This window comes from Colius striatus, chromosome 13 (assembly GCF_028858725.1).
Source record: "Colius striatus isolate bColStr4 chromosome 13, bColStr4.1.hap1, whole genome shotgun sequence".
Lineage (NCBI taxonomy): Eukaryota > Metazoa > Chordata > Aves > Coliiformes > Coliidae > Colius > Colius striatus.
This window is the reverse complement of record NC_084771.1, coordinates 10,728,407-10,754,108: the sequence shown is the minus strand read 5'-3', so window position 1 is coordinate 10,754,108 and position 25,702 is coordinate 10,728,407. Positions and strand designations below refer to the sequence as shown.

The window sequence follows — 25,702 nt, the reverse complement described above, 5'->3', positions numbered from 1 at the left end:
TCTTCCAGTGGAAATAGGTATGAAGTCTTTACATAATAGCCAGCTCAAGATATCACTGAAAAGTGATATTCAAATGCAAGGGATGAGGGAACAAAGGAATAGAAAGAAAAAAATCATCAACCTCAAATGGTGAGCCTGATAGCTGGAAAAATCTGATCAGTTAAAGAAGGGCTCTGCTACCCAGCAGAGTCTATAAACTAGCGTCCCAAGGAAACAAGATTTATGTATTGTTTACTAGTCAAGTGCTGGTTCCTAATCTACCCAATGCTTTTAGAATCCATTTATCAAATCATGCATATATGATACAGGAGCTGAAACCTCAAAGATTTGAGCTTTAATGAAAACAGGTAGCCAAGTGGGAGAGACAAATGCTGTTAATGCTCCTGTAGAGAGGTGATTGGTAGGACTGGCCCTGTATGACCCCTCATGGGAAGGTGAGCTGTAATGAATAGCTAAGTCTTAGGAAAGCTTCACTCATTTTTCACCTTATTAAGCATCAGAGCATATAAACACGAGGCAACTCCAGAGGAAGTTGAGCTTCATTCTTTGCTGCTGCTGACAGAACTACTTATCAGTGGTCTTGGTATACTAAGAATTGTTACATTTTTCACACATACACCTGACCACAGACTTGCATCCTTAATGTTTTCCATGAAGGAGCAAAACAAAAGAGAATTAAAAGATCTCCATTAGAAGAGGGATAAGATATGTGGCCTTTGTGACCATTTTTAGTGAGCAGAACCCAGACAGGCTTCTACAAAGAGGGTCTTCTGAAATTAAATAGGTGGTACAGAAAAATCCCAAGTGTGCAAGTTGTCTGCATCATATATTCTACTAAGTGCAGAACTGAATCCAGATTTCTCCAAACCTCAAAGTGCATTTGGATCAGGTATCCTTTTGGATAAAGAACCCAGAGAAATTAAGAAATTCAGCTGCAATCCATGAAAGTAATAAAGGGACACACTTCTCTCTTCCTGTCTGCTTTATGCTAGACTTTACCTGGCAGTTCTATGTTATTCAAAATGATGATGCTATCTGAGTGTCCTAGCAAGCAATTCTATTCCCTTATGGAGATTTAGCAGGAAAATATTCCATGCAGCTGTTACAGAACTTGATGTCTTCTTAGAAGTCATTTCACTGGTACAAAGTGTATGTTTGTCAGTACACTGGCATCTACACCAGAAGCACTTTGTTAGTTCAAGTAGCAGTATGCCTGTATTTGTAAAATGTTGCTGGAACAAACATTTGCATGAACATCTGTAGGCCAGGACTTGATCTTGTCCAGTGCCAGCTACGGTGAGGTTCTGGATCCACAATCAACTTTCTCAAAGTCTGATAGAGTAAATATGAATAAATTGCAAAGATGGATGGGATTCTGAATTTGGCATACAAAAGTGCCAGTCAAACTCATTGTCACCTTATTCTTCCCCAATTTTGCCTTGCAAATTAAAAAAGGACTAGTAAACCATACTGTATTTTAATTCATGTATGCACAGGTCTCATACCAACACATGCCATTCATTCCTTAGGAAAAGCAACAGCTTTTATACTTTGAACAAAAAGTGACTGAAATAATCAGCAGTTAAAGCAGGAGCTACCCACAAACAGCATGGAGCTGGGGTTTGATCCTTGTCCTAAACTAGGATCAGGGAACAAGTATTCATCTCTAGCGTGGCAGACCTCTCCTGGGCCACATCAGCCTATTCCTGAATCTGATAAACAGGAGATAGCAATCCCACTGGAGCAGAACTAAATGTTCAGAAAGAGAAGTTGATTTTTATTCTGGACTTTAAAAATCATGGTGTTATATCATGAGAAGTAAAAGCTCTTTAAGATGCTTTGTGTTTATTTTGTAGTGGCACAGAGCAGATCGATTAGTGCTTTATACTGATTCAATGGAAAAAATATAGAGTAAAACGGGAACATTGTGGAGACACGGTTATATGCAACACAGAAACCTAACTAGCTTGATTCAATCTGTCAAGAAACCATTTTTGTTTATCTCAATCAATTAGGAACGGATTGAAGCTAAAGAAAATGAAAACCAAGGCCACACCATGTGTAGACAAGCCTGTAAGAAACCACAGGGACACCATTTTGCAAGCCTTGTACCGAGCTTTTGAGGGCTAAAGCTGTCATCTTCACCTTTTCAATTCTTACCCTTCCTAAATCCAGAAAGAATACACCAAGAAGAATTCAGATCCCCAGTGTCATTACTGAGGATTAAAGAGCAAAGAGTGTAAATCATTTCTTAATTGGAAGTGGAGGGGAATGGAGAGGGGAGGCATCATTAGACAAACAAAGCAAAGCACCCAGTACAATAGGTGGTAAGTAGACTATTAGTCTCTGCTAAGTACTTCTTCTTTACCTTGGACCAGGAAAAGCAGTTTAGGGAAGAAAAAAGGGATTTAGCATGAACATATCCCAGCTATCTAAAGATGTGCTAAACTCAGTAGCAAAGCCTCTCAAATTAGTAAAGGGATAGAATTTACATTCAAACTACTGGGTGTTTTTTCCTTAGTCCCCGTAAGAGTTGATCTGCCTTTAATGCAGATGCTAATTGGGACCGAGGTAATCCGGGTTTACAGTGGTGCTTGATGGAACATGTTCAGCAAATGGTTCTTTAAAAAAAGGTCTCTCCAGTGCTTGGAGTGCAACAAATGGGTTAGTTCTTATTTTGAAAAGAAATATTGAACCCTTGCAATATTTGACCTGGTGGTGTTGCCGCAAACATTAGTTTTAACTATATAGAAAATACCGTGATAAGGATCCAGAAAATCTTGTTCCCAGAGCAGATTTGCAGTGAATGTCTGCTCAGTTAAGCCACTTTGCTCTTTTTTTTTGATTCTCAGTTTATCAGTTGTGGAACATAGAGGAAGGTGGGAGAGAGGAAAGTGTGCTGACTCCAAACACTGTCCATCCTCACTAGAGAGCAATTAAGAGACCATTCACAGAACCATTCAGTTTTTCTGTTCCTTTTTGAATTCTTTAAGGTTACACACGAACCTCTTGACCCTTTTCTGTTTTATGACATCAAAAAGCTATTTCTCTGGTTTCTTACATAATTTAAAACCTTATCCTGAATTTGGCTCCTGAAGAGCTTTCCATTTCTGTTGAAGTTGCCAGGAGGTCTGTGTGTACTAGAGATTGAAGCTTAAGTGTACTGACTGTCGGATCCCATATTCCTTTACCCTTCTAGCTCAGAACATCTACAGTGGAGAATAACCATGTTTTAGTAACAGACTAGCTGATAAATCCAGCTGTTCTGTTTCTACTGTCCGAGTTTACCAAGCATAAAATATATCTTCCCAACAGCCTAAATGTGACGTGAGTTGCTCTGTATTTCCCAGAACAAAGAGCATCAGGGAGGATTTTGTTCATTTGTCTCTGAACTGACAAGAGTTTTTGCCATGATGCAATAGCAAAATCGGACATTCAGCCAAATAAACTACTCCATTCAGCTACTGGTTTTCCTAAGCCAGATGCAAACAACAGTTACTTTATATTTTTTGTTTAAAAAGTCATTTTCAAAGTACTTTCAGTAACAGAAGTTTAAAACTTAACTTTAAAAACCGTTATTCCAGGTGCAGTACTGTGTATTGGCTTAGTTATCAACAAATCCCAGTGACCTTTCACTGACTGCAGCAAGGATAACATTTTGAAGTTCAAGCTTGTCTATTCCTGGAAGCCTAAACTTATTACTTTTCAGTACTAAAACCGATGTACAACATGAGTCTTAGTATTTTGGGGAAGCTTTTATTTTTATAGTATTCTGTTTTCATTCTTATTCCAATGTTAAGAGGAACTGGCCAAGTAAAGGTAAGTTACAGCCTTGGGTCAGCCAAGTTCTGTGAAATTTCTGATTCATACCCACGAAAGAGTCATGAAATTATCCAAACCTATCACCTTACCCCTACAAACTTGGGCACTGAGATACATGTGTGCTTAGAATAAGCATTACTGTAGGATACACCACTCACCGGAATTAAGATGTAGCATTCCAAAGTAAAATATACATAAAGTAGCATAAGGTCATCCATTTGCTTACACACTATATTAGTCCCATAGACTTACAGAAGAAGTCTCCAAGCTTCTTTATTTTACCAGTCTAACATGGGAAAAGGCTTTAGTATTTACTTATAAGACTTTTAAGCCTTGGCCCCTGCTCCTACTGGTAACACCTGTGGAGTCCTTTTAACATGCCTTCACAGTATAATCACTCAGGTTTCTGTGCTATGAGGAGGTGTTAAAACACTCCAGCAGCGACTAGGATATTTTGACAACTTCTTCCTATCAGAGTCCTGCTGTGAAGGGGATGGCTGCAGCCAGGCAGCATGCATCTTAACAAGGAGCCCAAGCAGGCAAGCTTTTCCAGGGGATTCTCAAAAAACTCATTAAAGTCTTATTTTGTTTTTAACCACACCCTGTAATTCTCCATCCATTTGAAGTGTCCAGTTATGTAAAGAACCTAAAATAAGTTCTAAAATGTTATCTTCAGAGCTGTAAAAACAAAAAGATATGATGCACTTTCTGCTAGCATCAAATGTTTGAAAGTCCTCCTTTCAGTCCCAAACTACTTTTTATAATAGGAAAGTAGCATCTAGTTAAAGCCGTATGCTGATGTGTCATCCCCTCAGACGTGGCCTTGGGAGTACATCATTTGGTCACCCTGCGTTAACCCAAGAGGGGAGGCGTTAGCACTGTGTCCGTAAATTGTTCTTTTAAGGAAAGATGCTGGAGCCATGATTGCAGTGTGATCAGTTGGGATTCTGTGGTTAGTGTGTGAAGGGTGGAGGAGTTGTCCGCTGGGAGGTAGAGGACTTAAGAACCGGCTGTCTTCAGCTAACCCGATGATAGGAAGCGATGGAGCTAGAGTCATGCAGATGTTGCTGGTCTGAGGAGCACTACTCAGGGAGCTTCTGGTAGCAGAACTGGAACTGGAGAGGCGAGAAGGAAGCTCAGGTTCTAGTAGCCAGGTCTGGCCAGGTGCAAGTCCACTTGGCTGTACCTCATCCTGGGATTTTAAGCATTTGCAGCAGCAAATTCCAACACAGGCACCGCCAACAACAAACGCCACAAATATAGACCCAACAAGGAGGAATGGCAGGTACACAGGCACTGAAAATGCAAGAATGACATTAGCCAACCACTCATTCATGAGATATTCTAGGTTATATGTTTTTTCTCTGTTCCTTAAAGCATGCATGCACCTGGAAGCAGGCCAGAGTAGTTTCTCTCTGAACTCTTCTCTTGGTGCAGCAAGAAGATTAGAAACTGGCAAGTAAAGAGCCTGAAGTACAGAGGGTGAGACCAGTCAGTTGTATAGCATCTGCCATTAATATCCATGGCAAGAGCTGTTCCAGTGCTCAGATGTCATGGCTCCTGTTGACTTTTACAATTAATGCCTAAACTGCTGTTGGGTTGCTTATGGGAGCTGGTTTTGGCTAGAAACATTTTTATAAGCCTGAAATTAAGTACAGAACGTTACTCAGAGGTACCCACATGCATTAATAGGACATTAACAGTACACAGAGATATGAACATCAGAGGTGTTACTAGGTTACTTTGTTAGTAGCCTAGAGGTTTTTCTGAAGAGTAGGACTGATAGAAAACTGTTTTGAGTGAAGCCCCAAGTTATTTCCTCATCCCACTGAAGGGCACCAAGTGGCTCTGGTGCATGCAGCCACCAAAACGAATGCTGTGCCAAGGCTCCACACCTCCCTGCTGCTGTGGTTACAGCTCAGAGCTCTGAAGGACAGAGAAACAGAGGATCTGTCTGATGCCACCAAGGGAAGGTTCCTACCAGAGAAGAAATCTCATCTGATCTGCCCCCCACCATCTGTTTGAGCGCAGGAAGCTTACCTGGCACTGGAGGCCTGGGGCTGGGCTGCTGCTGGTCACTGGGGCACCGGCCCTGGTCCAGGCGGGCCTCTCGGGACGAGCAGCAGTAGCGCAAGCTGCAGGTCCCACAGCACAGAGTGGCCTCCGGGCCATCGTAGCGCTCGGGGCACTGGAAGCCGCGGTGCCAGCGCTGCAGGCTGTCAGTCCAGCCGTGGCAGTACTCCCCAGCCTGCCCAGGGCTGCACGGCAGGGCCAGCAGCAGCAGTAGGGCACAGAGAACCCCCCTTGCCATGGCAGGTCACGCAGGGTGTCTCACTGATAGCCACTTGGCCCACACTGCCCTTTTCCTTTCCCTCCCTTCTCTTTTCAAAGGCCAGGCACACGCCAGCCCAGGCAGCTGCGAGTGCTGTGCTCCCAGACCACCGGCTGCCCACCAGGCACTGCCTAAGCTCCTATTTCAGGAGGTTTTATCTCTTGGCCTGTGACCTGCCTCTAATCCCCTCTCTTTACAGCAACAAAGAAGGACCCACTAATTGAAAACCATTTGCAGCTACTCCAGCTCCACCTTCCTCATTTCTCTCTATTCCTGCAGGGAGCAGCCACTGGTTCCTGCCATAAATGGCACATCTCATGCTCCTGGTTGGGCACCCTTAGGAAGGCTTAAGGGATACAGAAAGCCCAGGACAATCCAGGAACCAAAGCTTCACTCCTTCAGGGGCTCATCCGTAGCTGGAGCATCAGAGGTGAGATGCTGGGGACTGAGCAGGGGACAACACATTTCTCACATATGTGAAATAAAATTTCCAGAGCAGCTTCTAGTGGGCTCTAAAGTCTAATTGGTACAAATTGATATCAAGGTAATTTTTACCTCGTTGAACATGGGTAATAAATTATATAAATGCAAAGAAGATTTTAATCAGAAAAAAGAACTTTGAAAGCTCGAGGTTGATCTAATTTCTGTCTCTCTGGCTGAATTCTAGAGGCTGAAAGTTTAAAAAGATTTTTTGCACTTCTGCTTTCCCTGCACACAGTGCAAGTGTGTTTCAGGGGACAAAACACCTATTTTAAGATCTCTAGAAGTTTCATCTACAGAGGAAAATCCTACAGTGTTACAAAGACCCCCATAGCAGGACAGGAGTGATAGTGACATTTCCATCTTTGAACTAAAAATAAACCCAGACCATTTGTGATCTTTGTCCCCTTATGAGTTTTACAACTGTATATATTAGAAAGATCCACGTCTGAAGCATGATTAGTCTGTTCTTAACTGCAGTGAGGAAGGAAACTGTTGGAAAAGCAGGGAGTTAGTGCAATATCTTTTGAACCAATATCCTGGTAATGCCTTATACTATTTGTAGCTTGCTTGAGGACTCCAAAATATGTTCTTGACTGTACACAAAAGCAGGTTCCCACTGATTGTAGAGGGAGACCTTCCAATGGTGCAAACTTTTAGAAATACTTGCAGAAAATTATCCCACTTCTGATGATGGTTTTTTTTTAGTATTAGATAACAGCTTGTGCATTCATGCTTTATTAACTAGGTAATCTGCCAAAGACACCAGCACTCATCACCTTTGCCAGTCAGTCACCTTTCCTGCGTCATTTTTTAATTGGCTTTTTGGGAAACATGGTCAAATAGATCCTTGGGTTCAGAAATGTTACATTAAATCTCTGTGTAGAACTAGAGACCTTTCCAAATGCTGCTTAGCCCAGTGAGATATGTATTTTGCCCTGCTGCTTTTCAGCTCTGCAAGTGTAAGGTTGGCTGACTGCATAGGACCTAATCCTATAAATCCACAGGCACAATCTAGAAAATACTGAGAAGCCCTGACACTCTTTAAAAGACAGACAGAGGTGCTGTCTTGGATTGGACAAAGCACTGAAGTGATACTTTAAACTCAAAGCTATATTTGCCTCAAGGCAAATTCTAGTTTATTCATACATTCAACCTCAGCATTACTGGGCCAAACTGAATGCTAACTTTTATTTTTCGTTGTCCTGGGAAAAAAAGCAGCCTCAGACAGACTTTATGCTTGTGCTTAGCACTTTGCAGAGTTCATCATAACAAAATGTAGCTCAGTAAAGATAACAGGATGCAATTATCTCCTCCCATCTTCCACTTACAAGAGTATAAAGACACCTGCTAAGTCAGGTATTCAAATGCTAAGAAATTCCTGAAGTTGTTAATTGCATTAACACTTTGAGTGATGGCTGCCTTTACATGATTGCCTCTCTCCGAATGTACACTGCCTTTAACATGGTCATATATTGTTTTTTCCTTGAGTAGGATTATGCTACCTCACTTAGCAGGGATAAACTCTTGGAAACTAAATGCAGCGTTCCTGTTCAGGGTCTGCATGTGTGTTTGTGTGTGTTCCAGGGACATTTGTTTCCTGATTCAAAATCTCTCATCTTTATTTTGTCATAGACTGCTCTGGGCTGTGATGTCCACTTAACCACTGCAGAGGCAGACAAATAGAATTGTGCATAAAAATTGTATATGTTTACATAACTTATGACCCACTTTGAATTTTAACAGGACAAAAAGGGCTACATGGACATATTGAGATGCTGATTCTGAACTGCAAGGCTGAACGATGAGTAAATTTCTATTGGAATTCCTTATGTTCAGTCACTCTCAGCTTTCTTAGTTTGTCCTTTACCAGGCTGAATTTTTTCATACTTGTTCTTTGCCAGCTTTGGGGAAGTCTTAAACAAAAGCAATGTAGCCTGTTTTGCATGAGAGGACACCGATGATGGTTTCCCATTATTAACAACAACAAACAATCTTGTAACCTTTTCTGAATATCCCTGCAGCCAAAACAGCTTGAGCTTTGAATTTACAAGTTGCCATGGAAATAGCCCTCAGAGAGAACTCCTTTTTTTTCCATGTGAGGGTTGTTTCTCTTATTTAGGGAAATGTACATTCTCTGTCATGCATTTTATTTTGGCAGCATGACTTTAACATCCTGTCATTCTAAGCAGAAAGCACAAATGGGAAACTTCCCGACTTGCAGCTGCGTTGCCTTCCCTTCAGGACCACTGTTCAGTATCACCACTTTACAATCATCTATAATGTTGAAGGTTGAACTCTGCCACCGGATTTCAGGTATTTTCTTGTCATTTCTCAAGGCCAAATGAATGTTCAATACAGAACAAGGGAAGAACTAATCCCTCTCTGCTAACGGTGCAATGGTCAGACCATGTAAGATGCTGAGCAATTCTCTCTTGATGCTGCATGTGCCCCTTCCATCTGACATCAGCATTGTGCTGGCCCTAAATAAAATAACAGGGAGATGTAAGAGACACAATGAGAATGCCCTACAGTAACTTAGCTGTTTGTATTTTATGAGCATGGCTCTTGAGTGAATGATGCTTATGAGAAATTACTCAAATATTCAATGACAGATAGCCAGGCACTCCATAGACTTTATTTTTACTGTGCGTGAGTTTGCATCATCAGTGGCACCTGCCTCTAGCTGTTGGCTGGGAGGCTGAGGGGCCCTCTGCAACTCGTGATTCCTCTGAACATTTTAACACGTTTGAGTGCAGATGTATGGTGAAGGACAGAGAGCTTCAGGGAATGAAGGTTTCCACTTAGCTGATGAATATACAGCAACCTCCTTTGCCCTCATCTCCCCACTTCTCTTGTGCACATTGAAAGATTGTCAGAAGAGGGAAGCAGCTAGTTGAGTGTGAAAGTCAGAGAGACTCATAGGTGAAGAAAGAGACAATCAGACCTATCTAAGCAAGGAAACAAGGAATAAACCAGAGAGAGAGAAGCAGACAGGGAACCAGACTTGGGAGACTGAATTGTGATGTGAATTGGGAGTCTGGTACAAAATCATGGAGTTCAGCCTAAGCTAGAAATCAACTGCTACCTGAGATGGCTGCTTTAAAGCCTGTCTCACCCTGTACTGTCCATGCAGATGTAGTCCCCTAATGGATGAGCTTGAGGGAAGAGGGAGACAGTGTCTGATAGGGCAGAAGAATCATGGTGGGAGACGAGGCTCAGGAAAGACTGATGATTGTGATTTAGAGGGAAGAGGCTTGGGGTGGAGAAGCTCACTGGCTAGAGAGGAAGACTTGCTGGGCTAGTTTCACTGAAGGATTTCTGAGCCTAAACTGAGAACCTCGTGGGACTGAAAAACAATGCTGCCACATCCCACTGAGCACTTCTGTTCTCACTAAGCTTTTGAGGCCTAATTCTCTGCTGACATTAGGGTAACACAGCTGGAGGGAGATATTCCTGGCACACAGTCTGGTGCTAACAAGTGACAATCCCATAGACCAGTCTCCTAATTCTGGCTCTATATGATGCAGACAGCTAGCTCCCTACAGCAACTGCTTGCTAACTGAAGATTTGTCCTTTACCAAGAGCCTCTTTATTAGTAATTATGGTAGTATTGCTTTATTACGTTATAATTAAGAAAGTGAAGACTGCAGGAGAAGACAAGACAGTAATTCAGGGTAGAGCCAGGAGGCTTGTGTGCCAGGGTGATGGGCAAGTACACATCCTTCTCTGCAAGTCATTACTAGAGGCTGATTAGTGAAGAGGTGTCATCCTTGAACCAGGATACTTAGCAAAATCCATTCTCTGACATTGTAATGAGGAAACTCAGGAGAAGCTAATAATTACTTGAGCTTTTAAAATAATGAAGAAGACAAAGCTGCAGTATCAACTGTTTTCTGAACATAGGGATTTAATTAAACCTGGTGTCAGGTTTTCTTTTGTGATGCAGTACCAAGGTGTCCTTCTGTTACTGAGAAAATAGCTCTCTAATGTGGGCTTGCATGACTTCATCTGTTGTCTAAATGCTTTGGCTAGATTTTAGTTGAAAACAGACTAGTGAATCAACAATAGTATCTGTAAAAATGTACCCTGCCTCTCTAAAAGAAAACTAGCAGAACTGTAAGCTTATAAGTTTAAAAAGGGACACAATCTCTGCATGTTTTATACAGAGCCAGTTCCTGCCTATGAGGAGCCTGTTGGTTGGCTGTAGTGCTGCATGCTGCTGTTAGCAGCATCCTGCTGATGCTGGGCTTTACTTTATCAATGGGAGTGCAGGTTAGAATGATGCCAGAGCAGACACTGTGGAGCATTCAGAATGGACTGTGCTGGCTGGAGTAGCCAACTCTCCTTAGGGCTCTTCATTTACTTGTTTTTTCCTTCTTTTTAGGCAGGTTAGCTGGTTTTCTTTTTAAAGAGAGATGCAAATTTAAGTGAGTTTCCATTTCAGAAATGCTCCACCAGCAAAAAAAAAAAAACCAAAAAACAAAGAGGTAAAAAAAAAGACAACAAGCACATTCACATTCTGCTTTGAGAGGTGCACAAAAAAGATGACACGGCTGTCTTTGATCTATATGTAGTTACAATTGGTTTTGTGTACACCTAATACCCACAGTCCTACATGATCCACGTGTCATGGCTTGCCTAGTCACAAAAATCTAAATAGAGCCTATAGTTTACATTCTCATTTTCTGTGTTGCCACCTCTTTAAAAACAAAACCAAGAAATACTGAAACCAGTCAGTACTGTTCAGCCTCTTCAGCAAAGAGAATGAGACAGAGGTGTCTCACATCAGTGGATTTAACACCACTAGTCCTCTTTATGGCATTCTATTTTGACTGAACCAGCTATTTCCAATAGACTTGAGTAAAAATCTAGGTCTTGAATTTTCCTTGAGTTAGACTGACAGCCCACTTACTCCTGGTAAAAGGTGGGTGTCAGGAGGATGGAGCCAGGCTGTTCTGAGTGATATCCAATGACAGGACAAGGGGCAAGAGCTACAAGCTGGAACAGAAGAGGTTTCAAAGAAACACAAGGAAAACCTTCTTCCCTGTTGAGGTGAGGGAGCACTGGAAGGGGCTGCCCAGATGGGCTGTGGAGTCTCCTTCTCTGGAGATATTCAAACCCAGCTGGATGAGTTCCTGTGTGACCTACTCTAGGTGGTGCTGCTGTGGCAGGGGCTTGCACTGGATGAGCTTTCAAGGCCCCTTCCAACCCTTGAAATTCTGTCTGATTCTTCCAATTGCATTTCTGCTTTTTGCTACCACAAGTCTTTTGAGGGAGGAAGCAGGTGTTCATGTGTTCCCTGCTGGGCTCTTCCCTCTGGAATGATGTCGGCAAAAGGCTGGACAGTGGCCCTCCTAACCTAAAAACCCAAACCACCTATTACAAGTGGACACTAGAAAAGAGAATGGCAGAACTTACAGAGGTGGTGATTTACAGAGGTGTGCTTTTTGAACAGTTGTTCAGCCTGAATGCTCTTGATTGTTCTTACACAATAGGCCTGATTTTCAAGAGTGCACTAGGCCTCCAAGCTTCCTCCGGAGTCAGCAGGAGCTGCCAGAGCTCAGTCTGTGTAAAGAAGGATCCGGGTGAGCTCTGACTGTGTAAAGATCAGGCCCAGGCAATGCTGAACAATGCTGCTGTTGGGGATGAAACCTAAGAATCAAACACTAAAAGTTGATCCAAACTTTCATTGCCAACTCAAATAACAATGTGTTTGGAGTTCAAACAAGTCTGGATATTTTGGTTTTTTTAGTTGTAAGTTTCCCTTTCTTTTTTCAGATGCAGCTGCTTCAGAGTTTAAAGGATTAGAAGCCTGAAATGCTGAAAATCTCACAGGAAAACCCGCTCTTAAAGTCTCCAGCTCTGAACTGGATGAGTGACTGACCCCTTGGGCTCTTATTATTTTCTGTTGAATTTTTCTGCAGTAGACATTTTCTAGCTAAGTATAAAAGACTGCTATCAGAGGATTGGCATTATGTCTGAGCTGAAGTCGTGTCACTGTGAGGTATCATGACAGCATAAATCATGCTTCATAAGCTTAACTCAAGGTCTTTGCGGGCATTTGGGTTCACCAGAGCATGGTTAGGAAGAAACCCTGACAGGGTGTCTGTTAGGCTATGGAATAGTGATTTCATTTGTATTTCTGTGTGTGTAATACCTGTCAGTCAAAGAAACTGTGCAAGGGGCTGTATAAAATAATACAGAATATACAGTATAAAATAATACAGAAGCATTCTGACTGAGGAGTACAACAAAACAATGGGACTACAGATCAGCAGGGAGGTCAGCTTATTGTGAGCTACATCTGTCAGTGTATTGTGAGTCATGCAACAGACCATGCCTTTAGGAGGAGCTAACTTGGGGAGTGTTTACTTAGGACCTTCTCTTAAAGAGGAAGATGGAAAGTGCAAAAACTTCCACATAGGTGTTTCACTGAAGTTTTAAGAAGCTGGAGGCTTTTATGGGCTAGCAGAGAATGGGAGTGAATATTTTCATAACAACTGAGAGATGGCAGAAAAGGTAAAGACCAGTCACAAATATTTTGGAAACTGCTTGAGGAAAAGGCTGTGAAGATGTTGAAAATACAGAAACTTTATGCTGAATAGGAAGGAGAATAAGGAGTCAGCAGGGAAGACTCAAGGAGAGGTGGAAGCACACAGAATAGGCTTGTATTTATCAAGGTGATACCCACAGTAATATGTTGAAAGTCTGACAGAACACTTGAAACATTGAAAATAAAGACAAGACCATTTCTAGATAATTTCATGCAGGAACACATCCTGGGATAAGGTAGATGCCTTTCAAAGTCACTTTCTATTTAAAATTTCTACAGGATCAAGGCAATGTAGTAAGTGGAGGTTTGGGATGCAATGGTTGCAAGTTCCAGATTTAGTCTCAGAGAAAGGAAGAAAATACACAAAGTAACAAAGAGGCAAACCTTTCAAAGCCACCGTGTCACCCAGGGGCTTTGCTGAAGACAGTTAAAGCCTGTGATGAATGACCTAGAACAGGTCAATCCCAGTGCTGTGCTTAGCCTGTAGGCACTGCATTGGGGATTAAATTAAGCAGTGATTTAGATGTCCATTGCAAAACTCATTCTTCTGTTTCATGATACAAGTCTTCATAGTGCTTTCTGGTTACTGCTTGTTTCTTTCTTGAAATTACTTTGATGTCTCTTGTGATTGTCTCTCTTGACACTTTCACACATTCTACAGACACAGGTTGTGATCTGCTTGGCAGTTCTGCAATTGCTCTGACACTTGAGAGAAACCTTATATGCCATCAGTCACTTATCACTGCTTTGAATTTGCTGGCAGACCGTGTGCCACTCAAGCATTCACTGTGGAATTGGCTTTATCTTCGCTGGCTTGTGGTTTGGGGACCACCTGTCACAATCCCTCATTTTAATCTCTTTTGTCTTTGTGATTGCACTGGCAAGATCCCTCAGGCCATAGCACAGGGGTGGTCAGCAATAACCCTGTGGACGTCTCAGAGTGTAAACCATGAAACTGGGTCTTGAGGTCTGGTAAGACCCCAGAGGTAAAGCCTGTGAGCACAAGCTGCAGACCCTGCTGCCTCCAGGCTATTTGTCTGGATTTTTCCCAGAACAATGTGTGAGCAAACCCTGCAAAGCTGAATGAGGTTTGTTTCAAATTACAGCTCTGCCATGCAGACTGTAATAAAAGCAGAACCCATCAAGGTACAAAACTGTGTCATACAACAGGGTTCAAAACTTTTTCTGATGCCATTCTCTCCATTTCCCTCAAAGTTACATATGGCATGAATTTGGCCCTAGAGGCCTCAAATGTCTGGACAATACCTGTGTGAACACAAACCTGTGAGTTCTGCATGCACAGATAGATCAGGAAGGAGAGGCAGCTGGGAAGTGACTGAACTACAAACACTGGCACCTACATTAAAACCGATCTCTTGGTGTTTAGGCAAGGGGAAATATTTGAGGAAGATTAACAGTAAACCAAAGTGTTGCCCTCACAGAAGCCAAGCCTCTCTAGATATTTAGAAAAGTTCAGTTCATTTTGTATTTTTACTCTGCATTTCTGCTTCATCACCAAGAGCCTCTCTGAATGATTTCTGAGTAGAAAAGGGAGCAAAGTGACCACATTTCCCTATCCTCCTATGCCCAAGGAATACTAGAGAATGCTGAAGAAATCTTGTGTCCTCCGTGCTGTGTTCATTACCAAGAGGTTCAGATCATTTGAAGAGGCATTAGTATTTCTGGATGCTTAATCAAAGCCAAACCTCAAGGTGAACATCTGAACCCCTTTCAGTTTGACCATTACTTTTTATAAGTGATGTTTTCATTTTCATCTAATGCAAAGAAAAGGCTTTCATTCTCCCCAGCTGGCATCAGAGAGAAGGGTCCAAATCCCCCAAACATTAAAACATCGAACAGTTCTGTCATGTATTACTTTAGTCTCCTGCTCAAAGCCTTTCTTTTCTTGCTAACTGATCTCAGCTATAATGCAAAATTATCAGTGAGAAAAATATAAAGTAACAAATTAAAGTGTGGCTTTGAAGTTTAGCCTGTGTTCTGTGCATTTGCCCTTCATTTTCCATCTATCTGAGAGATATCTGTCCTGAAGGGTTAACTCAGGCTGTTAGACCAGACCTACAATGGCTCATATGTTAGGGTGCACTAGGAATTAGTTGTGGGATCTCCTAGCTGATCCTTTTGTCTCAAACAAACTAATAAATACCCACCAGTAACATGTCAGAGGCCTGAAAAGTTATGATTCTTCTCTCAAAGAATATAACTCTGCTCTTGTGTTTGAGCAATGAAATCCTCTCTGTGTCCTCTTCTACCAGCGGGTGCCAGGGACTGAGAAACCAGCAGCCCTTGCAAGATTGCCCAGACCCCTGTTCTCCCCAGCTACCCTAATGAGAGTGGAACACATATAGCTGATAAAATTTGCTTTTACATTCAGCTTCCTCCTTGGAAGGAGAGATGTTGCATGATGGCAGAGTTAGAGCCAGAGAGCCCCAGTGCAGACACAGAGGTTGGAGAGCAACAGCCAGGTCCATCCCCATTTTCTGGTCCAGCCATTGCTGGAGGTGGTGAGAAGGGAAGGGGTGCAGCCTCGAGGTATTTTCAGAATGTACAGCTTACTTGTAGCTCTTGGTCATGCTAAAGCATCTCTTCAGTTGAAGGTTTAACCTAAAAATCTTTAATTTCTTTGACAGAGAAGATAAAAATAGCTCATTTTTTCCCATTTGCCATATGTATTTATGTGTCCCATTAGCAGCAATTTTACAACCCTTTTCTCCTGTCAGCCATCTAGAAAGAACAAAGTGAGGCAAGCCCAAGCTGGAGCCCGTTTTTTTCCTTGCATGATAATCAACACAAGTATTGCATGAATTTCAATTGCAAAACCAGCAGTGCCATTGCCTTGTTTTCAGATCAAGACATCTATCGTGGTTCTGGCTTCCCTCTGATAGTAACAAGGTTGCACATTTGAAATGAAGGGGTTGCATGTCTTCATTCATTATTAGTGTCTGGGCTGAGTGTGCAGAAATAGCTGTGGGGTGAGCCCATTCCTTGACTTGTTACCTAGGCAAGTGTGATAGGAACTCACTGACACTTAATGAAACCAGAACTCTAGGATGAGATTTTGTGTGTTTATTCCACTGTTCCACTTTGGTATTCTAACAAATTCATGAGGTCTGCTGTAAGGCAGAAATAACCTGCTGCATAGACAGTCTGGTGGGACAGGAAGATGTGACAGAGACAAGTAGAATTGTAAGACTGAAGAGCCAGTCTTCAGCTGCTCAACTGAGGCATATGTTTTATAGGAATTAATTTTTTAACCTCGTCTGGGTGATGTTTTCCCAAACGCAGAAGTGTCAGCCAATGGAGTGATTTGTTGTCATGGGCACACTCCCCAGAGGAGGATATCTTAGGTCAGGACTGTAGTGTGCCGTTGAGCCTTGAGACTGCAATAAAGGCTGTTGCAAGTCAGAGTTGAGTTTGCAGAAGTGTGTGGGGGCTGGTTGTGCTCTGCCTCTGGCAGAGAGCATGTTCTGAGCACAGTACTAAAAAACACCGGTGGCATTTCTGACACACGTGTATAAAACCCCCATTTTCCCAGTTTCTCCTTCAAGTGGTTAAACTGAATTTAGAGAAACAAATGTTACAGACTAGCTTTATTACACATATCTTGCAATCTGAACAGAATAAAGAGCTACTTTTCATCTGTATGGAAAGAAACCTCATTGGATTTTTCCTCAGTTTTGTTTTGTTCTTCAGTTATAATCGTCATCCATGGGCTGCAAGGTCACTTTTTTTCTGCTTTTCTGCATCTTTTTGGTTTCCATTTAAACTTTGTAGATAGATGACTAAGCCAAGATGGTCCAGGAAAATGAAATACAAGCACTAGACTTAGGCTTCCTCTGCTGATGAGCAACTGAATTGCTGTGGCCTTCAAAGTATCTAGCTTGGGTTCAGCAGAAGAGAGATAAAGAGGAAAGATTTCTACTGAAAACAAACTGCAAAGCTGATGAAGAGATGAACGGGATACACCATTCCTCTGCTTCTTCTATCGCTCCTCAGTGAAAGCAGTCTTGTGACACTTCAGTTAGAGCCCCATGGGAAGAAGGTATGAGTTGTCTGTCTTTAGAGATAGTAGGAAAAACATACATTCAGTTTGCCTTCCCTTAAAGTTTGCCATTGTTCCTATACATAAAACCACCAAAGATTTCACCAGACTATATTGTATTTTGTATGTGTAAGTACAAAGTCATCTTGCTGTCATTTACTATCACTCAGTGAGTTTAACCACTCCACACACTGCTGGTGACAACCTGCAGTTGTTCCTCTTTGTTCCCTAGGGTGCTTCCCCTGGCAATGGGATGACTCAACTCAGGAACACTGACTACATGAGTGCATGATTTCACAATAAAAAAATCGATCACTTTTTAAAAATGAGCAAATTTATGCAGCCACCTGGAAGGAAAAAGTGCAGCCTAAACTTCCTTTTCTTTACAGTGGGAAATGAAGCCTGAGTAAGATCCTTAGAACTGTAATTAAACAAGAGAGTCAAATCCACACATACACACAACATATAGAAAGAGGCTCTTGGAGAGATGGCACAGAAGAATCCTAAAGTACTTCTTCCGTTGCAAGCTCTAGAGACATCCCTCCATAATTTGATCTCTAACAAGAAACTATCTCCAAAAGCCCCTTTGTTTACCCTTGAGTAAAAGCTGGGCCTGAGGAAAAGGTCTACCTAATTTTCTCACTGAAATGCTACTGCATACATAATGCATGCATAGATACTGGAATTTGAGCTTCACTACAACTGGGAAAAACAATTTTCAAAGTATGGCAGGGGAGAACCTCAGAGGAGGTTCTGTCTGCAGCCAAGTAAAGCCTGAATCTGGCTCCAGTCCTGAATTACATCCCTTTCTGTCATTTGCCAACCACCATCCCAGTTCTCCAGGTGTTGCAAACATCCTAATATCACACTGCATTGAAGTACCACCCTTGCTCTCCTTCCTCATATGGTACAGTTCTTAGCATGTTTTCAAGAGCTTTCCTAAACCCACATCCACATTCCCTCTGACAGTTTTCAATAGCTTGTGGAGAGGTATATAATTCACCCCTTGTCACAATGGATTGAGCCCTGTCTCAAAGAACAACTCCATTTCATCAAAGAAAAATAGTTAGAAATTATTTTGCAACTGCTAACAAGCTTGACTGGATCAGAGCTCTCTGTGCCAGCACAAAGAGTGTAAGACCTTGAAATGTTAGTATGGAACCAGTATGTCTGTTCAGTCTCTCTGCCATACATACCTTAATGCAGTGGATGACTTGTGTTTTGTTAATGATGTCGTACACTAGAGAAACAGTACCTGTCAGAAGCCTATAGAATACCTGCACTGCTTTGGATTTAATTCAATTGGATCTCTTTTTTTAAAATTGTGTAAGAGGTCTCAGTGTCCCTGTTCCCAGATGTGGCAAGACAGACCCACAAATCCAGCCCTCAGATAACTAGCACAATGCCATGGGGAAGAAAACTTTGCCCAGCTCTCAGTCATTCATTCATTCATACAGAGCTCTAATCCAAGTTGGAGCCCAGTGTGCAATGGAAGGTGCTAAAAAACCAAAAATCCAGGAAACAACTTTCCCACTTGACAGCAAGGTGAGGGAGAATAGCTCAGTGTCCTTAGGGAAGTCCAGGATCGGTGATGTTTGAAGACTGAGGGTCTTTATTCTGCACAGACAGACACGTACTGCAAAACATTATCTACAGAGATTTGTCTGAAACTGTAAACACGTCTTCTTTGGCCTTGCTCAGACTTCTCTCATGGTCCCATTCCACAGATGTTCATGCAAGTGAGCTCTCAGTAACTCAGCTCCTTGCAAAAGTTAAGATTTGGATCTGTTTTCTCAAGCTCAGGCAGCAAGTAACTTTTACAGGAGCATGCCCTGTGATGTTCAGGGACATTGTTTCTATTCATAGGGTAGAAACAATACCACTTAATGTAAGACCATTAAACCCCAAGAAATGCAGCTCAAATTGCCAGGCAGTAAGAAGAATCTTACAGAATAATTTAAAAAAACCCACACCCCAAAACAATGCATCAGAGAAACATCACAACCTGCTCCTGGCTATTCATTAGAAAAGAGAAGAAACTTCACTATATGAACTGTTAGACAAGTATTCATTTCAGTTCCAAGAGGAACAAAGCAGATGAAACTATGCCTTCATCAGTAGGCTTCCTGAACTCTGCTGGAAGTGGACATTGTCAGGTGATTTCATCAAAGCTGTTATTGTTTTCTTTCCATTAAAATCATCTAGCCACAGCAACAGCAAGGAAAAAACCCCAAACCCACCCTACTGAATATTTCCTTGTTTCACATCTCCGTAGTGATTTTCCGTCTCTGCAAATTGATGCCTTAATTAACCAAAACCCTTCTGACTTTAAGCAGGTTGGAGGTGCTGTCCCACAGCCCCATTGCTAACAGATTATTAATCTAGAGCAAAGCAACACAACTGGAGAGTCTAAAAATACCAGGGACACCTGAGTTGCTCCGTTTGATTGTACTGAATTTAGCAGAGGAGAGGGATGGTTCGTGCATGTAGATTGCTTGGAGCCTGTTTGGAGTCACAACTCAGACACATGGCACTAAAATCATCACAGGATGTAAGCAGAAAAAGCTGTGAAGAACACTACAGATTTTTTGCATGAGGTATTTTCTAAACCTTCAGAGGAAGCTCATTAGTTGCATAAATACTGTGTCTCTTATCAGAAGCTGTAATCATGCAACTCATCACATAAGGACCCTGACACCATCTCATGATATCTAAACACACTTTAAAAAATTCCCACCAAAAGGCCCTTTGGAATAAGCCCAAGGGTTAAAGTTTGCAGGAGTCCATGCCCAGATCTGTTTTCATGCTTCTCAGCAGCCTCATATTCCCTCAATTAAGCTACTTTTACATTTTTCCTCTCTGGATAGATACTACAGATTCTATTTGTGACAGTCAAAATTCTAAACTATGGGCAAAGTCTGTGCTCCCTAAGGCTATTTCTTGAGACAGCTATTTCTTGAGTGTCATTAAAGTGGGAAAAACTAACTCTGAAGGTGAAATTCATGCCTAGTGTCATTCAACTGACCTGAGTGCACCAGCAATAGACTTGGCTATGCAGATACATTATGCTGTCTGCTTACAAAATGACAGGCTCCAGTACCTGGGCAGGACTGCATGCATACTGACTGGAACTGGTTATTGAATTGTATGGAAACCCACCATCTCATTGTATGTTTTGACACCATTTTAACACTTGTAAATGAGGTTCCCTTTTCAACCACTCCTTCCCCACTCATTCCAGGAGCTTATGGATGTGGGTTTCTGGTAATGTCTCCTCCCATCTTTCAATGCCCCCTCCCATCCTTTACTCAGTAAAAATGGAACAATAAATCGCTTTTTCTCAATTGTTTCCCAGACAAAATGTAATTTTAATTAGAATTGCACAAAATTTCACTGTTTTGTTGATAGGGTTTATTGTGGTAGACTTCAGCTGCCTGTAAACACTTCCTAAATGGTGAATGACTAAATGGGATAACGGGAGTTGCTTGTTGTTGGACACACCATACCTACCATTTAGCTTACCTCTCCCTGCAAAAAAGGTCTTCAAACTGGTCTCCAGACTGCAAAATAATTTCAGAAAGCCAGTGTTCTATCAGTAGAAAGCCTATCAGTAACCTGCCCAACATGAAAGCAAATCTGATGGTGGCATCCATGTGAATGGCAGAATCAATGTCAGTGTAAGGAACTTGGGGTAAGATCAAAAGAATTAGAGGTTCCTGTAGTGTGGGGGGATTTCTGAAATAAATGTCACTTAAATCTGTAGTCTGAAGATACTGTGAGCTGTGCTCAGAAGTTCAGTCAAGGCCACACATTGTCTCGTTGACCATGTACAAGACTCTCACTGCTTTGTGTCAGTTTTCTTCATCCATCAGACGGAGTTTTAACACACTGAGTGCCCCTGGATCCAGTGGAGGACGTTCAAAAACCTCTGCCCAAGAAAAATACTCACTAAAGCTGCTGTTGTAATGAGTGCAGGGCTGATCTCTTTGCATGTGCCTCCAGAGAATACCAGTTCCAGAAGCAGTGTGCTGGTGTCTGGTAGGGCTCTGTCTGGCTCAGTCTACATCCCAAGTACCTCAGCAGCTGCTGTGAGCCATATGGACATGTTTACAACCAACATGGTAAAGGAGATGCCTTCAATGCATTTTGCTCAGCTGAGATGCTGCAGCCCTTCAAGGGAAGATGCTGCATTGCAGTGACATGTCCTTCTTGTTCCACATCAACACAACAACTCTGTTGGAAGCAGGAATTACTGATTACTCCGCTTCATAATTTAAAAACATCTTCCTGGTACCTGGAAAATGCAGCTGATTCTTTCTCTGTTGTGCCTCCAGTTTGCACAGCAGCTGTGTTATTTCTTACTATGGAGTGAATACTCTGATGGAGCTAGTGCAGTAGGGTTTGGGTTTTTTTTTTTAGCAAATGCAGCAGAGTTTGATTTTTTAAAAGCATTCCAGCTAGTTACAGCCCTGATCAATTGTATGAAACACAGCTCCACCTTGTCTTAGCAAAGAATCTGAACAAATTTACTTTTGTAAGTATATTTGAAAACGAGAGCAGAGCAACAAAGAACAGAAGCAGCTGGAGAACAGGCAAGACAAGTCTCTTTTTAAACCCTACTCATCATTGATCTGTGTACTTACCTGATCATTATTTCATTATTTCCTCCTGCTCCCCAAATACACTCATAATCTATTTGTTATGCCTTAATCTGTGGCCTAGTTCTCTGTTAAGTTGCTTTGATACCTCCCTTTGCTTCATCTCCTCCGGTTCAGTAAATGCAGATTTCTGGTATAAGATGTGGACTTGAAAGGCCCAAAAAGGAACAACGAACCTACTGCTGCATTAGGTGAGAGGAGTGAGTTCTGTGTCAGGTAGCGTCTCTCCCCTTTACAGTGTACCTAAGATAACGGTGAGTTAGAATTGGCTCTGCTTTCAAACTTTTCACAGGTTAAGGTGAATCATTATGTTTCTCCACTGTGAGCATTTGCCAGCCACAGCAGCCCAGTTCTGCTCTGTACTTTACCCATGGCTCCATCTACTAATTGACAAAAGCTCCCTGGAAAAAGTCAGCACCCACTTATTCCTTCAGATTCCTGCTCAAAATTTATCTCTGTGTCATAATAATTAGTTTGGGAGTAAGCTGTGAGGACGATAACGCCTGGCTGAGAAATCTATTACTTCACTCCTTCTACTCCTCATCTCAACATGGTCATTCCTTCCTCTTTTTTAAAAAAAATTCTGTGTGTGAACTTTTGTTTGGGCAGAGGAGGAAGAAGTGCTGCTGTTATACATTGTGTAGTTGTACATTGTGTAGTGTTATAGAGTCCCCTTGTAAACTGCCACCATCCTTTTGCAAACCCCAGGAAAAAATGACTGGATTGATGTGCAGCACAAACACAAAGCCCTAACTAATGAGCACTGCCCTCACTAATTGTGATGGAGAAGCCTTTGTGCTGGTTCTCCTTGGCACCCAGCGATTACACCACCTATGTGTCTCACTCTTGAAGTGAAGCAGCGTGGTTTTGTGTGAACAGTAGGAATTACCAGGGCTGCGTACTGCTAAGAGCATCCTACAACAGCTGTATGTGCTGTAGTGCTGGTGGAAGGGGTCTGTCCCACACCATACAGCTGCAGGAATGTCAGTCTCTGCTATCCTCTTTTTCATTGTGTTATCTCTAATGAACAGGGTTTTAATCAACACCTTAAGGAGTCCAAGTGCCTTTCTTACTGGGATCTGTAACAAAAGCTTGACCAGTGTGTTACACTAATACCATACGTTATGTAGCAATTAAAACCTGTACATTCTCAGGCTTGATACAAGGTCATCCTCCTGAAGTGAAATTCTCAGCACATTAAGGGCTTGGATTGCAATGAGCACCTAGGGAAAGTCTGCTGCCCTTGGCTTGGGGAGACAGCATGAATATTCATTGCAGAGGCAGCAGCAGGTGAATCAGTTCAAGTGAATCAGCTCAGGACTGAGCTTGGGCATGCTTTGAAATTAAAATAGCCAAAACCAGCAGACTGAACAGGTATTGTTAGTTCTCCTAAGTGCTTGTACTAAGTATTAATGTGGCCAAATGTGTGTCCAGCCCCTACCTATTGAGGGCAGTGCCACAGCCGATGGCCTCGCGCACTGAGGGGAAAAGATGGACCTTTTCCTGGAAAACAACAGCTTCGTGTCTGCCCGTGTTTGGAGGGGAGGGCAGGGTCCTGCCGAGAGCGGGGCAGCGCTGGGGCCACAGCAGGACAGAGAACCTCTGAGGTGTGCAGACGACGGCGGGACCCGCGGCCGCCGGCGCTGCCGTGCCGGCCTGCCCTCGCCAAAGATGGCGGCGGTGGCGCCGCCTCGCCTGCCTCTCGCGAGGTTTGCGGCGGGGACGGCCGCTGCCCCGTGCTAATGGCGGCGCGGGGGCTGGGCTGTGTGGGAGCGCTGAGGTGAGGCAGGGCGAGGTGGACAGTGCCGACATGGAGCACATCACCACTCCGAAGGTAAGAGCACATCGCTGTCCCGTGGAGTCCCACACGCGGGGCTGCGCTCGCTGCCGTGTGCCGCGGTCCCCCCGCGGGACACCCGAGGTGAAGCCGGCGGGGCTCGTCTGGGGCCGTTGTCAGGGCCGTGTGTTTTCCGAGCCGTTTTTGTAATTGCTAAGGTTACGAGTAATTTCAGAAAACGAGCTGTCCTTGCTTTCTTTCAAGCCATACGTGTTTGTGATGGCCCTTGCACTTCTCAGACAGGTCACAGGTAAGTCTTGAGGCTTAAAGCTGCCATGGACGTTTCGTACTGTATCGCTGTGCTGGAAAGGACATTTTTAGTAAGGATGCTGACCAGAAGGCGCTTAGGGTACGATTTCTGTAAGCTTCATTTATATCAAAGTGCAGAGAACGCCCACAGTCCAAAGAAGGGTATCAAAATATGCCTTTTCAGTTGAATCAAGTGAAACGAGCTGTGGGAATGCTGTGCTCGTGACGGCTAAGACCAATGGTGTTTGTTTCAGGCAGCTTTCTGCCCAGACATTGATTGATTTTTTAAAAAAAATATTATTTTTTAATGTTTTTGTTTTATAAAATTTAACTGTTTTGCAATACAGGTTATTGGTTTGTTCTTTTGGATGTCAGGTCAGGGGATGCTCCTTACCCATGTTGCCTAAGGTGCTTTGCTGGATCTGCTTGTCTTTAGTGGCCTGGAACAGGGCAGTATTAGATGTAAGAATTATATGTACCAAAGTACATGACATACTATGGAGACACAGCCAAGACCTCTACTTTTCCAGTTTCTGTGCTGATATTTTCTATGATTTATCCCAGACCAATGGCCCTGTAAGGAACCTTACATATTCAGTACCCAGAACTATTTTGCTATATACTGTTAAACTCCTTGTTTTCATTTTATTTCCTTTTTTTTCCCCCCATTAGTTTTGCTTAATGATGAAAGAAAAAATCCATCTACTTTCACTAAGAAGTAAATAGGCCAGGAGACAATCAATCAAATGAAGTAAAATACTTTAATATTTTATTATGTCTGCACTGATGCTTTTTAAAGCTGTTTTTATTAATTATATAGAATGTACTTAGATGCCCAGGAAATGTGTTACAAGAAGCTGCTACTAATACTGTTTTGTATTGACAAAGCAACTGGAAGTCAGATTGGAGCAGATTGTTTCTTTCAGAAGAACACTTGGATTATACTGACCATGGGCAGCCTTTTGCAATTGTTTATGCATCTTTGCACAGTAGTAAACTGATCACTTTGGCTGCACATCCAGTTATCCTGTTGTTCAAACTAGTGCTAAACCTTGTCTATCCACTTAAACTTTTTGGCTTTGATTGCTGCACAAATCATTTGAATGGGTAGTGTAAAGCCAAGTTAGTGTTGCAGGAGGGACTTGAATTTTTATGTTTTTCTCTTATTTCTTCCTGAGTTATATTTTAGCAGTTACAGCTGTTGAACAGGTGCTTAGATATTTCCTTGATCAAAGTTAAATTCTTTTTTTTCCCCCATGTTCTTTATGTTGCAGGTTGAAAATGTGAAATTACTAGATCGCTATACTAACAGGAAGGCAGCAAGTGGGACGTTATACCTGACAGCTACCCACCTCATCTACGTAGATGCTTCTACCACAGTCAGAAAAGAAACATGGGTATGTCATGATTCTGGAGTCTATTTAAAGATTACTTAATGTCTCATATGCTAAATGAACAGGTTTGTGAATTCCAAAGTTGCAGTGGTCTTTTATAGCATTTTGATATCAAATACTTAACAGAAACAGACGTTTTGGAAGGAAATGGGCTGTGGAGTCTCCTTCTCTGGAGGCATTCAAACCCACCTGAATGAGTTCCTGCGTGACTTACTTTAAGTGGCCTTGCTCTGGCAGGGGGATTGAACTGGATGATCTTTCAACATCCCTTCCAACCCGTAAGATTCTTTGATTCATTGTAATGAGCACATTGA

General features: G+C 42.4%; 2 protein-coding genes across 5 annotated transcripts in view; one reads left to right on the top strand and one right to left on the bottom strand.

Moving 5' to 3' along the window:
• Positions 1 to 4,633: 4,633 nt before the first annotated feature.
• LOC104560318 (protein shisa-1-like) lies at positions 4,634 to 23,720 on the bottom strand. The gene is made up of 3 exons (XM_062007001.1): positions 23,350 to 23,720; positions 5,863 to 6,080; positions 4,634 to 5,118 (listed from the first exon to the last, which is right to left on the bottom strand). The coding sequence occupies exons 1-3, from the start codon at positions 23,718 to 23,720 to the stop codon at positions 4,634 to 4,636; spliced, it is 1,074 nt and encodes a 357-aa protein (XP_061862985.1).
• Positions 23,634 to 25,702, top strand: part of MTMR8 (myotubularin related protein 8) — a 25,490-nt gene continuing 23,421 nt past the window's right edge. For 3 of the 4 annotated variants that reach the window (XR_009819682.1, XM_062006909.1, XM_062006908.1), the window contains exons 1-2: positions 23,634 to 23,742; positions 25,269 to 25,391. Coding sequence is in view for 3 of the 4 variants with exons in the window: in XM_062006909.1 (XP_061862893.1) it covers positions 23,719 to 23,742; positions 25,269 to 25,391 (147 nt within the window). In the remaining variant the exon portion in view is untranslated. Of the gene's footprint in view, positions 23,743 to 25,268; positions 25,392 to 25,578; positions 25,667 to 25,702 lie in introns of those variants that run through there. The other variant, XM_062006910.1, reaches the window with a different exon arrangement.

What these genes read in the sequence shown, in the direction of transcription:
- LOC104560318 (XM_062007001.1), bottom strand. Translation starts at nt 23,720, where the DNA reads ATGTCGGCACTGTCCACCTCGCCCTGCCTCACCTCAGCGCTCCCACAC. An exon ending in TGTGGCACTGCCCTCAATAG is followed by an intron (nt 6,081 to 23,349) that starts GTAGGGGCTGGA and finishes CCTGCCGTGCAG; the next exon opens with CCCTGGGCAGGCTGGGGAGT. An exon ending in CCCCAGGCCTCCAGTGCCAG is followed by an intron (nt 5,119 to 5,862) that starts GTAAGCTTCCTG and finishes TTGCATTTTCAG; the next exon opens with TGCCTGTGTACCTGCCATTC.